Raw genomic sequence first — 15,381 nt, 5'->3', positions numbered from 1 at the left:
TCACCCATGAAATTTCTAACACTAAAATCACATTTTTGGATACTACTAAGACGGGGAAATGTCCATGGATCTTCACAGCAAACCAACTGATAGTCACCAATACTTATCTCCAAATAGTTGTCATCCTGAACATTGTACTAAAAGCATACAGCCAGGCACTTCGAATTCGGCGTATTTGTTCTTCTGACGATACCACCAACAAACGTCTAGATGAACTCCGTGGTAATTTATTATCGCGTGGCTATAAATCAACAGATATAGATCGGGGATTTGAACGCGCTAACAACATCAGCCGTAAAGATCTCCTCGAGTACAAACCTAAGAAAAAGAACAAAAAGGTTCCTTTTGTGCTTACATACCATCCAGCCTTTGGAAAACTCTCGCAGTTACTGCATTCAAATTGGAAAGACATTCAAAAACATCCCAAGCTCTCCAAGCTCTTTCCAGGGGCCCCGGTCCTGGCATTCCGTAGACCTAGGAGCCTAAGAGATGCCCTAGTAAGAGCAGAGATTTCATCTCAGCCCAAACAAAATACAACGGGCCAGTGTCGACCATGTGGAGATAAAAGATGTAAGTCCTGTACCCAAATATCGCACACCAATACGTTTAAAAGCTACAGCAGTGGAAAGGAATTTGCCATTTTTTGCGACGTGACTTGCAAAACCGAAAATACCATATACCGTCAGCGTATGTGATTCAGCTTCTGAATCTATTTTGATCTTGAACTTAGTGAGTTTTATGCTCGTGAAGTTTTGTGAGTTGTATGCTCATAAAGTTGTATGAGTTTTATGCTGAAGGAGGATATCAGTTATCCGAAATATTCAATGTAAATTTTACCATCTTTCTGGTGATGTTAAACATATTTAGACGTTTATGTGTGTGTGTGTGTGTGTGTGTGTGTGTGTGTGTGTGTGTGTGTGATTATAAATGGTTAATATCACTATAAATCATTCAATTAGTTATGTTAATAATATCTAAGCTATTGCTGAAACTAGCAGGTTTGAGCGTGCAATATGCAAAGCATAGCAGAGTCCATTACTGGTAGTTTCAATTTCACTACGGCAACAGTCCGAGATATAAGAGAATAAGGTATTATCAAGTAAGAGCTGGAGTAAGCCACTGTCATTATTCACAGAAAGTTGTTTCAGTTCAAGCACTGAGTTTAAAGACTGCATAAAGGGTTGAGGGACATATTGTATTGCAGTACAGGTCACAATGAAATGTAGTCGATCTTCTGCACCATCCCTGCATAGTGGGCAGGTCGGTTCTACCTCATACTGATTGAACTTATGGCGGTTTGACTGGAGAATATATAGTCCAAGTAATATCTTACATTTGACATGTGCTTTAGTAACTGACATAGGCTCAATTCCAGCAAATTTCCATATATTGGGGACTTTCCAAGCAGCCAGATTGTCAACTGATCTGTAAACCATATACTTCCAGGTAAATTTTCCAATAGGTGTTTCCAGAAGTTCAAATGCTGACGGGAGGCTGTATTGCACCAGTATGTCTCTAACTGAAATAAACCCGATATGAGATTTACTGTCTTTAATAGAAGGTCGCCGCCAGGCAAGTTGCTTTTCAACTGAATTGTATTCCCTGCAGATACTTCCATATTTGGTTAAGATTTTCTTATGCAGTTCAGCAATTAACGGTAATTAACCAAGTAGTAAATATGACGCACAGTCTGCAGAGCGATCTGGGAGATGCTGGATATGCTTAAGTAATCTCTTATAATAACTGACAAGATTATTTAGATCTTTTGTATTCAGACGAGTGACATCCAGCCCATACATTAATCTACTAGGCACAATGTAGGTTCTTGGAAAAACATAGCACTGTTGATTTAGTTTTATTGATAGAGTTTTGTTCTAGATTTGCATATAATTCTCCTGTAATGATAGCATAGTCTGCAATTCATATGGACAATTTGAGTTGAGTTATTTGAAAGGGACATAGTCTTTTTAGACAACTAAGTACATGGAACATATGTTAAACTCTACAGTGGTAAATTATTTTTTACCGGTCCTATCCCGATAATGAGCTGCTATTGTTTCAAACAGTCTGCCGACATAAAAATCTCCAGCTTTGCCCCCCTTTTTTTTGAAATAGGAGACAACATCGAAACCCAAAAATAATGATTCTCTTTTTGTTCATATGACGGTAAGTCCACTGATGAGTTTACTTTGTCATTTTAATTTAAAAATAACCTTCATTCCTGACGAACATGTACCCAATATTTACTTTAGATAATATGAGACAGATGAAAACCTAAATCGCTTAATTCTGAAGAAAAAAGATAAATCCACACCACCTTTCATTTCTATTTGATTTTCAAGGGGCTATGGATTTTTTGGGGTGAAAAAATTGTTTCTGGAAAATGTGAAAAAAATCTGACTAATTACTGGAGAGATAAAAAGGTTGTTTTTAAAAAATGACAAAAAAAAAGATTTTATTATTGGACCTGGAAAAAAATACAATGATTTTTCTCAGAAAAAATTTATAACACTCCCCCTCCCGAAGAATCAAATGGTTGCTGCTTAACAGCTTGATGATTGGTGTCGATCCTACTGTGTTGACGGCTAAAAGACATACAAATATCTTGTTGTCTCTGACATGGACATTTTCCCACACCGTTGCTTAACTGGTGATAAAAAGGTTATGTACATTCAACATTTCTAGCTCGGATTCATAGGGGCGGACCTGGCGTACGCCTACTCTAAAATTGGGAAAAAATATTATTTTTCAGCATGAAATCGAGATTTTTTACATAACAGATATCACAAAGTTTTTCAAGACTTACTCCACTCGGCGACTTTTTCTTCAACACACCCCTCTAACCCAAAATCCTGGATTGGCCCCAGCATCCTACTGTTACAACAAACAGTGGTGGGTCCAGAGGGTGGAGTCTCCGGTAAACATTCAAAAACATTTGGATCAATCTTCACGGTCATTTTACAACAAAAAATGAAGATTATGAATAAACAATAAATAGAAAAAAGTGAACCCTCTACCTTAAAGACTAAAACGTTCGTACTTGCAGCTTCAGGTGATGTGAAATCTAAGTACAAGCACGCGACGGGTGGGTGGAAAGGCGGTGTAAAACACATATTGTTTGCTCTTACTTTGGATGTGAGGGAATGAGGGAATATCTATTTTTGTTTTTTTTTATGTTTTCTTGTTTCGTTTCGTTTTGCTTTGTTTTTTTTTGTTTTGTTTTTGTTTTTGTTGTTTTGTTTTTGTTTGTTTTTGTTTTTTTCTTGGAATTAGTACAGCATCTTGTAAAATTGACAATATCCTCACAGTTTAATACTGTAAAAAATGAAACTGGGTGGTTGTTTGAATTTAGTGTTAGGAGAGCATTTGTATTTAAAAAAAAAAAACTATTAAATGCACGCAATGGTTTCTGAATTTACAATATTGTGTAGCCAAATGTTTGTCACTGAGAATTCTTATTAATTATTTAATGCATTTTGTAACAGAATCCGAGCGCTTGTCACGGTCTCCGCGATATTTTTCCTGATGACATTTTTTATATATAAAAGATGAATATGCCAATTTCTACAATATGACAATTTGACTTGATTATGATGCCCCATGTTTTTCAAACCAGATCCCGATTTCATTTTTACATCTACGCACCCTGCCTTTTATTTTCCCAAATGTCTATCTTGGACTCTTTTATAACCATACATATGATACCGAAATAGAAAAGGCATTGTTTTACGTATGAAAATGACAAATTTTCCAATAAAAGGAGAGGTGTCAATTCACCCTCTACATTATTGTCCGGAGCATTATTATTCGTATTCCAACATCTCAGCTTACATAATGTACGACTACTTAATGTGCATGTCCATCCGTCCACCTGATCTTGAACCTTCTTAGCGGAGCCTCTTCTCCCAGTCATATTTTTGCTTAAATTTAATTTTACAACAACAATAGAAATTAATGCTGATGACATTTGTACGACAATAAAATTTTTATTGTTATATATTTTACTTTGTGTGTAGCAACAGTTTATATTATCGCTTTAAATCAACACAAGAACGATCTGAGATTATTGGCCATCAATGTTACAATATGAAATTATTACTTTATATGTCCATTGATAACGCAACAAAACGTTCTGTTGTTTTCTATAGAAGTTACAGCAACGAATCTTGTTATTGCTTCCGTTATATTATACTAGTAACTATACGATTTTTTTTTTGCTTGGATCGCTTTTAACGCAACAAACCTTTTATTGCTTAACCTATTCATAGATAATAGCAACAAATCGCTTATATAATTGTTGTAACATGTGTTGTAACATTGTTTTTAATAAGTTGTTCTATTGTTTTAAGTCTCTTGCTGAGTGGGTTGAAGAAGAGGTAATATCAAGGGAACCAGGACTCGAACGGTAATAAAAAAAAAACTGGTTTAATGGGACGAGGCTAACTTGGGACGAAAGAATGCGTATTTTATACTCTCCAAACCCCAAAAAATCCAAATTTTGATATTAATTTGGGTATTTTTTGCGTCAATTTAATCATTTTTTCTTAATATTATTTTTAAAGTTCGTTTATTCGTGATTTGGTTTTATATAATCACAATCTTTTGAATTAATTTAAATCTACATCACTTAGCAACGTGATAGCATAACCGCCATCTTGTCACGCACTGCTCTGTTGCCAAATCAAAACAATTTCATATATTTTTTTATGTAACGAGAAAACATAAGAATAGCTACCCATGAATTAGTCGCTTTGCAATGGCAGAGACTCAACAGGTAAGACTTTTGATGATATAAATGTGAACACCTTTTTTAAAGTGAATATTAGCAATTCCTGGCGGTCCTGTCGTCCTGGTGCCCAGTGGTGGTTGCGGTCGTCTTACACAACAACTTGATTCCTGTCTTGAACGAAAATTTTCAGTATGCGAAAAGACTAGATTTCGTTAAGAAACCATGCCGTCTGCTTTTTTTTTTGCCCATAAATTACATTGCACTTTGTTATATATTCGTTATTATATATGATCTGATTATGAGAAAAGCGAACCCCATCTTTTCAAGTATTTTCTTTCAACTTTTATGGTCCTTAGCTCAATGTTTTATGACAGACAGAATAGTGTTAAGATGTCATGATTTATGGTGACAAATATTTTGGAATTGCTTCAATTTTTGGTCAAAAAATTGTTCTCACAAGTTGTCAACAATAAATTGTAAGAATTCTCACCAATTAGCCAATATCCCAGATGTTAAGTAACTAAATACCATTTTTTTTTTCTCCAGAAAGTGACAGTCTTATGAATATATTTACTTATTGACAAGGACAACCCTTTCACCAGTTTATTTCAACAATAATAATGGTACATTGTATTTTACTTTTGAACTGACAGACTAATTACATGTCCTATGCTATATATACATGTGCATGTGTTTTAAGCAAGGCACAGTCAATGATCTTTGAACATTCCTGTCCATATTTTATCTGTTGTTGTATGACAAAGTCTTCATCATTTCAATCAACATGAAACACCCTTTTGATTTTGTTAGTTTTTCTAAATAGCAAAAAGTGGTTCAAGCTTTTTTAATGAAATTGCTCCTTCGAATTGCCCTTGATCTTCCAGTTATTTACCATGGTTATATTTTAGTTGACTCCAGGCCGTACTGGTCGAGGGAGTAAAGGAAAAGGGACAGATGATCCTATTAGATTTCTACCTGTCCTTCCATCCAAAAGATCAAAACCTGCCTGGCAGCAAAATCCACCAACTTTTGAATTGTCAGGAAAGATTGTGGAAGAAGAGGCCAATGGCATTGATCTGGTTGGAGAACTCACAGCTAGTAAGTATAATTTGTGATATCAGCTACTAAAGTACTAATGTATCATACAGGTATATAATGTTCTTGCTTTATACAAAACTTTTTACAGAAGATGGTGGTTTAGCATGCTATATAATTGAGAATGCCATTCCAAGTCAGAGCCATTAGAATTATTATTTTCCTACCTGTTTTTGCTTGTAGTGTTGTACTGACAATTTTCCCCAATCTCTGTATGTTTTTAAACTTTCATTTAATGTAAATATGGACATTCCTGAAATATAGAAGTACATGTATTTTTCTATGTAACTATGAAAATAAAACAAATAATTTATTATGCATTTTTTTTAAGGAGATTCTAAAAGAAGGAAACCAAACAAATTGAAACCAATAGAAAAACAGAATGGTGCAACAAATGGTGATGTTTCACAATTTCAACAACCCAAGAAAGACCGGGAAAATTTCCGCAAAGCTTTGGTTGATATAATCATGTAAGTACTCAGTTTATAATTAACAAATGTACACTCTTAAAGTCTTGGGATGAGCAGATCATCTAGATATATGTTTTAATCAGTATTTTAGAATATTTTTTGGAGAAGTTTGTTTCCATGGAAACAAAACTAAAATGAAGATTTCCTTTCCCCAATTTAGGTCTTCTTTCCGAACTTAACTAATCCTTTCAGAAATTCAAGGTTTCTACTTGCCAAACGAAAATTGTTACATAATGAATATCTTTTCAACGCCAAAATTGTACTTGCCCTGGATGAAGGGAAAGTGGATTCATGATGATTATAGTACACTGGTTTGTGAAAACCTTTTAATTTTTTTATTCATATTTTACATGCTTTGTAGCTTTTTCATTCATTTTTGCAAATAATTTCAGGCAAGAAGAAGGAGGCCTTCCACAAAGTAGTACAGTTTCTATAAATGGAGGAGAGCTGCCACCATTGTCAAGGACTGGTTCCCCAACTTCAGCAGAGAAAGATATACTGGTAGGTTTTTGCAACAAAAGTGACTACATTTATGTCATTACCATATTAAACTAATGTCACAATCATTAAAACTTAACTTCTTAAACCGTGAATCTTAAAGGAACTGATATATTTTGATGAAACTTGGTACAGTGAAACAAACACATTTTATATACATATTAAACCAAATTTTCTTTTAGTATCTTTAGACAAACATTGTCTATTGAATCAAAGCTGGGTTTGTTATTTATTATTAACTCCAGTAATCAGGTAAATTGAGCAAATCATGCTTCCTACAAAACACCCACTGTGCTACTTGTTGAATGTCTAAACACATTTTAATATAAATAAACATGCATGTTTTTGTGTTTTGCATTGTTCACATCTTTTTTTCTTGTATGATATAGGAGATTTCGCCAGTCTCATCAGTGGTGTCATGTTCACTAATTTGCATATCATTAAGTGTCAAATTGGTTGGCAAATAAACAACTAAATAAACAATTGACAATTTCATTATTAGAATCCCAATTTTCAAAACTTTATAACTTTTTTATTTTAAATCCAATTTTGGTTCTGTAAAATGTTTCATTTAGATAAAATACTTCATATTATGTATGTGAATTTATAATTCTTTTACTTCAAAAATAAATATGAAGTGATATTTATATGTAAATCTCTATTTTTGTATAAAATTATAATTAAAATCTTATGTACATATAGTCTAATTACTGAATATTTATTTAAAAATTCCTTGGATAAAAAGAACTTTATTTGCAATGTTGGGAACCAAGAGAATTTTTCAATTATCTTTAAAAAATAAAAAAATTATGATGATTTAAAGTTTATGCCCCATGCCACTCAATCGATTTTTTGCCAACCAAAACCAAATCACAGGTAAGTGATGACATCACGAAGAACCCTCCTATTGCTTACAAGGCAGTGAAGTTAAATTCATTTGTATTTTTATCTATATTTTATTCAATTTTGATTAACTATTTCAGAGATATTACTATTACATTCACAATGGTATTGACACAGAACATGTGGCTCCAATGGAAGACTCATGGCTTGAAAATGTCCTGGATTTAGTATCATATGACCTCAAGGTAATAATGCTTAGAAAATTAACATTTGTCATTGTACAAATCCATTTACTCCAACCTAATGAATATTAATCTGTTGTACATGTCAAGTATATCAGATGAGCTGATTTAAATAAGATTGAATTGACAAATGAAGTATCAAGAATGAAATATAGCCAGGAAGACAGTCTTGTATGTTTTCATACACACACCCAAGTTCCAATTTATTGGTTTTTATTATTCCTGGGGTTAAACTTCTTAAATGTTATCAATTCATTTTGAATTACCAAAAGGTATTTAAATCAGTATCTAACCTACACATGATTTTCTTACTCTTAAACAGATTTTTGATCTTTATCATTCTCTTTTTACAATATAATTTACTTCCCATTTTGCCAATTTCTACTTATTTTATTGGCTTCATTAAATCATGTCTGCTAATCAATCTAAGTGCATCTGAATTGTTCTAATTTCTTATATTGTTTATTATAATTCATTGTGTCTATTTGCAGAAAGACCATTTTGAGACTATTGAAAACTTATCAGATGAAATGAGAGAAGACTACCTCCTGAGTGTAAAGAAAGCTATTGGTAAACTTTTAAATTTTTTTTTGTAAAGTGTTTCAATTAAAGGCAGACCATAGAGGCCCAGTATTTCAGACAAGTACAAATCTGGGTTTTTTCCATTGATGATGTGTTCTCATTCGGATATGCAGTGAAATATTTCCCATACAGGATTTTCAACAAGAATTGGTCAATCTATTTGAGTTGAGGATCATAAACTTCTCTCTCTACTTTTTGGATAGTTTGATATATATATAAATTAATACCAAATTTTATCGATTGAAATTCTTGCACTTTAACCATTGCTATAAGCCTAGATAAGATTTATCTGAGTCCTCTTTTCTGCTTCAATAGAGAAAAGCATCAAGATTCTAATTACAGAATACAGTATTGATTTGAAATCAACAACAACAGTTAAATTTTATCATAATTTAGTTTTGGTTGAGTAAAGTGCTGAAATCTTATAGTTTGTAAAATCTGCACAAATTTCGGCTTGTCCTGCTTCTCAACCACCAGTGCAGGACTCATGTCTGACAAAATTAAAATCTCTGTCATACTGCTGTAATACAGAGACTTTTCAATTAACTTTGGGTCTGACAAAACATTTTATTTTGACAGACTTCTGACAAAACATTTCATTTTGTCAGACTTCTTTCTGACAGTGTAGGAAATGTTTGCATAAAAGCAAACTAGATACTTAAAAAGACATAAATGATAAGAAAAAACACAAGTTCAGAATCTTTATTAAGGAGGTAGACCTGGGGAAATGGGCATAACTCATGAAATCAGTGATATGTTTGCATCATGTTAAATTTCACCATAGCCTTTCAAGCTTTTGTTTGAAGCAGATTAAAATGAATCCAAGTTAGATGCTTACATAAGATTGATGTAAAATGCTGAATACAAACATTCCAATGATTTATAAGAGTTGTGTCCCTTACCCTAGGTCTACCTCCTAAATAAGACATGTTCAATTTTCTGTTTGATCTTCTTTCCACCAATGGTATTGAACACGTACACAGAATTGATGCTTGCTTTTTAATCTTATGGTTGTTAAATATTTTTTACTTGTACTTAAAATGTTTACTTTTGTTATTGCAGTTGATTTTGTATTGAAAGACCCAAGGGAGAAAGATGATGATAAGAAAGAGAAACTACCTCCTCACCGTGAAGAGATGGAGGTCGTCCCTAAACCCTGGCACAAATCTTTTGTGGCTGGCCTCGATGCCATGTCACAAAAACTACACATCACAACACCATGCATGTTGCAGGTTCTTGATTTCTGGCATGTGTCTTTTGGGTAAGTAGATGTATATTTGAATGATATCCTTGCAAATATCTTACTTCTTTCTTTTCTGTCAATGCAGTCTGTAACTTTAGAATTTTAAAGTTCCTGGCTTTGATTTAAAAATCGAAACATTTTTTGTACTCTTAAAACCTTTGAAAATTTACTGACCTGAACTTTATTTCACTTGCTTTGGACTATAGAACCAATGCTAAAGTTGAACACTGTTGGTGCTGCAATGTAGCTTAAACTCTATTATGTCCGTGTGTATTGTCATTTTTGTACAGAAATTGTGACCTAGTTAGTTAAATTTCAAACAACTCAAGTAGTCTTAATTTTGGATGGTTTAAGAAACAGGTACAGAGATAATACTGGTTTAATTTATGCTGAATGGACTTCTATACAAGCTGTACTTTTTTTATTAAAAAAACAAATCCACAAATTTCTTTGATGAAAACTGCTAGGCTGCTGTCTTAAAGAGAATCTGAAATAATTATTTTCTTTTGACTTTTCAGAAAATTGAGGTTTATCAACATAGAAGAGTTTCATGAAAAAGAAGAATCCATGGATCTGACAACTTTCCAGAAAATGTGTATGGCTCATATTGATGCTGCCAAAGAAAGACTTCTAAAAAAGTGAGTAAATGTATGATTGATAAACTTTTTTTCTGTCAAAGCTGTTCACCAATATTATACCTCCACTCAACCAGTGGGTGGAATACTAAAATCACCTTGTGTATCCATCCATCACAATTTTCCTCTCAAAAATCTTGGTCCCACTAGACAGATTGATTTCAAATTTGGTATGTGGCTACATATAGACCAGTTATACATTGGAAGCGATTTTGGTTGTTGTCTGATATAAACTTCCTGTACAAGTTGGGTATAATAAGTATGACAACGTGTGCAGCTTCGTGTTTAAATTCTTCATATCAGTAAGATTGATAGGTTTTTAGTACCTACTTGAAGGTATTGGATTTCATGAATCAGTATTGAGAAATTTTGTATTTTGCACAAATGTAGTACAGCATTACAAGTAAAAAAGTTAGTGACATTTGATAGAGACAAGAGCAAGGTCATATTTCTTCTGAAAAAATGCTACAATTTATAAGCAATCCCACTATAGACAAAGTGAACTCCATCATTATTTCCTTAAAATTTCATTGTGGGGTAATGCTTCAAATTTGATGTCACCAGTGTTTTTGTAAAAATCATTTTTGATGTACCATTGTCACTACCAAATTGGCTGATAATGTTATGTAAGCCAAGATCACATGTCAGGGGAGAATCCAGAAATTCCAAAAAGGCTTGTCCATTGACTGGTCTGAAGGGGGCTGCTTCAATGATTTCCATTTTTCTCTATATAATTAACCAAAGTTTTTGAGCATAAGAGGGGCACCTTTCTTCCCCTTTTTGATCCCCAAATGCTGCTGTCTTCGGTGTTGTCTTGCATTAAAAGGGCATCAAAATGAAAGAAATCAAGAATCTTACACTAGTCACAGTCATAGACAAAGACAAAAAGAAAAACTTAAGGGTTAAATTTCTGATATTCAAATGAGGTTCTTCCGAGGTAGTAGACCACGAAATTTGGACATAGGTTGTCTTAGACTCATTGCCCTTCCTGATGTCAAGTGAAAATATACATGTATGCCAACACAAAAAATATCATGTCTGTCTTTATGGAATATGGTATTTCATTTTTTGGTGACATTGTAAATTCAGAGTTGTTTATAATAAGTAAAAATTTTTAATTTATGGACACATTTGTGTAATATAATCAACAAAATACTAAAATGTTAGATTAGATATTTCTTCTCTGCCTTTAGAAATGAAATATTCATAAATTCATGTATATAAATGTACAAGTATTTCAGCATATATACAGAGTTGGAAATAGTAGTCTGCCTGCCAGTCCGAGACAGGCTATTTTTTTGGCAGGGCTGGCTGATTTTAGCAGAAATCTACATAGCCATATAGTAAATATATTGAAAAATTGTATTCCGGACTGGCTAGAATTTGAGTGAGTTTCCAACCCTGATATATATGTAAAGAACCAAATGCTTTAATACTTGGATTTAAATCTCTACTGATCAAAGGTCATAATTTAGAACATGTTTAAATGACAATTCAAATTGAATACTGGTACAAAACCAATGCAGATCTCTGGCCCTTTTCCAAGTACCAAGAAGATTTGTGTAAACAAAATATTTGGCACTGGAATACTTTATATTGAATATAGAATTTACTAAACATTTAATACACTTATAATCCAATTGTGGAAATGTGTTAAAGATCTGTGAACTTTTATTGTAGCTAATAGGGAAATAACCAATATTCTACTTACATTGTAGTTCATATTATTTCTTTCAAAATATCAGAACAAGAATGGGAAATTTATTATGATCTTAGCATTTATTTCAGCAAGTTTTGTTACACAAGCCTTGTGACTTTATATTCTTGGCATTAAATTGTTCATAATGAAAAAAAAATTGCTGTCTGTTTCAGGCTGTAATTTTTATACCCCCCCCTCTTTTGAGTCCTTCCATCTAATATCTGCTACTCCTCCTACACTACCTTACCAAATGGAATGAATTCCAAACAAAATTCATAGGATATTTATAATATATTCTTTTCAACCACCTCTTTATTTAAGGTTTTGATCTAAAACAATTTGGAGGTCAAAAGGTGTATGTTATACAATGTGGGAGAGAAGGGCATTAAGTTTCTAATTTCCATTAATTTTTTCCATGTTTAACATCTTTGGTTTTCTTCTTTTTCCTTTTTTATGAAATAAAAGAATTAAAGCCAAGCACCCAGAATTGTACTGTATCCAACTTTATGTGGTACCTGCCAAATTTGATATCATGTTCTAAATCAATAAAAATGCCTGATAGAGGTCAAGGTTCTAGTTATCAGATTTTATTAAGAATGATTGAAATGCTGGTACTTAATTTAAAATCTAATACACTATGAGTTGGTCAATATTGAATGCTTTAGGTTTTTTATTATGAGAGGTCTTTCTTTGCATATTACAGCGAAACCTGTCTTAACTAAACCTTGGATAAATCATGAACCTGTTTTAACTGGGTACTTTTTAAAGTCCCTTCAATGGCTTCATATCAGTTTTAAAATATCTTGAACCCGGATAAACCACACACCTGTCTAAACCAAACACTGTACAGCCTACCAGTCCTTTCCTTCAAAATGCTCAATGACTAGCCTGAATAATAAGGGACTGTATAGAATCCAACTAGCCCAAAACAAGAAATGTACACATCATTTCACTAGCCAGAATCAATTTTTACTTGCTCGGGCTTCAGGCTAATGGCCACAGGTGAGCACTGGGCTGCCCTCCAGTCCAAAATGAATTTGGTTTAGACAGGTTTCACTGTGAGAGAATTCCACAGGGTTAATAAAAACACTGTACACATACATGCATGATTTTCATTATGAAATATAAAACTACAGTTAATATACAAATTATAGTATTTTTTTTTATCCTGAAATTGAACCAATTACTTTCCTGACTATGTCTAATACGTAGTTGAAAAAAACACACTAATTATCTGTTTTTTAAGTGTGAGAAAAGTGTTACTACAGTAAAACCTATCTTAATGGGATCCCTTAACCTTAAATTATCAAAAAACTTGCCTAATCCAGATACTCTATATTCCATATATGTTTTGATGTACTTTGAACCTTGGTAAACTGAACACCAATCATAACTTGACAAAATTTTAAGACCAAGCCAGGAGTTGGGTTTAGACAGTTTTACTGTGATCAAATATTTAATTAAATTTCAAATTTCATTAAAGATGGTGCCCAGAAGTACAGAGAATGTTCTATGAGGGTAACAAGAGGAAACAGGTACCCAGTAATGCCGACCCAGAGAAACTGGAATCATTCTTCAACTGTGCCGCCACCCTAATGACGGAAAATCTACAAATGTTGACTCTGGATTCACTGAGTGATTTCACAGATTTAATCAGTCAACCAGAGGTGAGTGTCTTTAGTACATGTCCATACAAATATCAGGTGAAAGACCTGCATTCTGCACACTACAAAACTTTTAAAAAATTAATACATGTGTATGTATGAGAATATATTTAACTTCCATGGAGACTTCAATCACACTCATGGAATTTTATGTCACAAAAAGAACACTGCCTAGAGAGCTCTTTAAATCACTCAGAAACCTGGATTATTATACCAGTTCAATTCAATTTGCTTTAATAAAAAAAAACTCCCAGAAAAATTTTTTATAGCTGTTTTATAGACATGGCATTTTTAATACAAGATTTTTGATTATTGGTTTAAAGACCTCAAGTGATCTTAAGTAAATGGTTATTTCTTTTTTCAAACTATTCCAGCATTCCACCAGAGCCTATGAACATTCAGGATTCCAGCTGAACCTGATCCTGGAGGACACAAACATTGTGTTTGAACCAACATTTAAGGACTTTGAAGTTGTCATCCTGAATGTTTATGATGTAATGATCAAAGCTTCTCAACAGGTTCCCAGAGTAGAAACCAAACTATATCTGGATTGGGTAGGTCTGGCTTTAGTGTAAGAAAAGTTTATTCATCTGCTAGATCCAGTTTGTTTCTAGCCACAGTCACATTCCCATAGCTTTTAAAACCAAATTTCATTTCTCCAACCAGATTGAGGCATTCTTCTTAAAATGTCGTTCTTGCTTTGAAAAGTATTAGCTAAATTTTAGTGTTGCATGGGACATTTGATTGATATAATTATTTAAGGTAATATAAAAACAATAACATAATTTTTTTTAAAATCATACAAATTAGCATTGTACAGCTATTTTATCTTAATTTCTGTGCTTTTGTTTTCTTCTTCTACTACATGATTTTATCTATTATAATTTATAACTACTGGTACGCTTTTGTAGAGCTCAAAGACAAAGACCAACCTTCAGCCTGTAGTCCTTCCAGAAATCCTGGAGGCCAACAAACAGAAGGTCCGAGATGTCATCAAGAAGGAGAGTGTTGGACCAATAGAACACTGCAAAATCTATGACAAGTACAACTTCCTCATCTCCAAACAGGTACAAAATTTACAGATCAGGCTTTGATTTCACAAAAGTCGTACGCATGAAATTGATCATAAAGTATGACATCACAATGCTATTAGGTTGTGACGTCATTACTTAAGATAAACTTTTCACTTACGACTTTTTGTGCAATTGACGTCTGAAGAGGATGTTATTAGTTATAGCAGAAATAACAGCAGTGTGAAAGGAGAATTAAAAATGTATTGGGGGACTGTAAAAATACTAAAAAAGTAGGAGAGATTCTCAGTCTCTAAGCATGGCTGTTTATTCTAGATATTGATGTTTAAATTGTGGGTTGTCTGTCATAAAAAAAGAATAATTTGTATAATTGATTGATAATTTTAAAATTATTAAAAAAAATCTAAAATTTCTTGGCATTGTGAGACTTGTTTTGCTTCTTTCCACAAGTTAATATTTTTGCAAGGGTATCGCAATTATTATTCTTTTACAGGCTGATGCTGATGTAGAACAGTTTATGAAAGAAGAACATTCATTTGATGATTACTCAAGAGAAGTTATGAAGTACACAAATTTGGCCCAAGAGATTGCTTACAATTCTCAGAAGGTAAAATACTAAATCATGATAAGGCAGGGAGTTTCTATTTATT

The 15,381-nt window shown here is 33.0% G+C and overlaps 1 protein-coding gene across 10 annotated transcripts in view; it reads left to right on the top strand.

The window, feature by feature from the left end:
* The first annotated feature begins 4,617 nt into the window (after window positions 1–4,617).
* Window positions 4,618–15,381, top strand: part of LOC148600029 (dynein axonemal heavy chain 7-like) — a 65,113-nt gene continuing 54,349 nt past the window's right edge. For all 10 annotated transcript variants that reach the window (XM_088557404.1, XM_088557401.1, XM_088557397.1 and 7 more), the window contains exons 1-12: window positions 4,618–4,774; window positions 5,638–5,827; window positions 6,156–6,294; window positions 6,687–6,795; window positions 7,776–7,880; window positions 8,369–8,447; window positions 9,522–9,720; window positions 10,221–10,340; window positions 13,520–13,703; window positions 14,075–14,254; window positions 14,612–14,767; window positions 15,225–15,338. In XM_088557404.1, coding sequence (XP_088413530.1) covers window positions 4,757–4,774; window positions 5,638–5,827; window positions 6,156–6,294; window positions 6,687–6,795; window positions 7,776–7,880; window positions 8,369–8,447; window positions 9,522–9,720; window positions 10,221–10,340; window positions 13,520–13,703; window positions 14,075–14,254; window positions 14,612–14,767; window positions 15,225–15,338 — 1,593 coding nt within the window. In that variant the 5' untranslated portion in view covers window positions 4,618–4,756. The remainder of the gene's footprint in view (window positions 4,775–5,637; window positions 5,828–6,155; window positions 6,295–6,686; window positions 6,796–7,775; window positions 7,881–8,368; window positions 8,448–9,521; window positions 9,721–10,220; window positions 10,341–13,519; window positions 13,704–14,074; window positions 14,255–14,611; window positions 14,768–15,224; window positions 15,339–15,381) is intronic.

Source organism: Perna viridis, chromosome 13 (genome assembly GCF_037379345.1).
Source record: "Perna viridis isolate PV_CMFRI_1.1 ecotype Kerala chromosome 13, ASM3737934v1, whole genome shotgun sequence".
NCBI lineage: Eukaryota > Metazoa > Mollusca > Bivalvia > Mytilida > Mytilidae > Perna > Perna viridis.
Note: the sequence above shows the minus strand (reverse complement) of the source record. Positions and strands in the feature narration are given on the sequence as shown.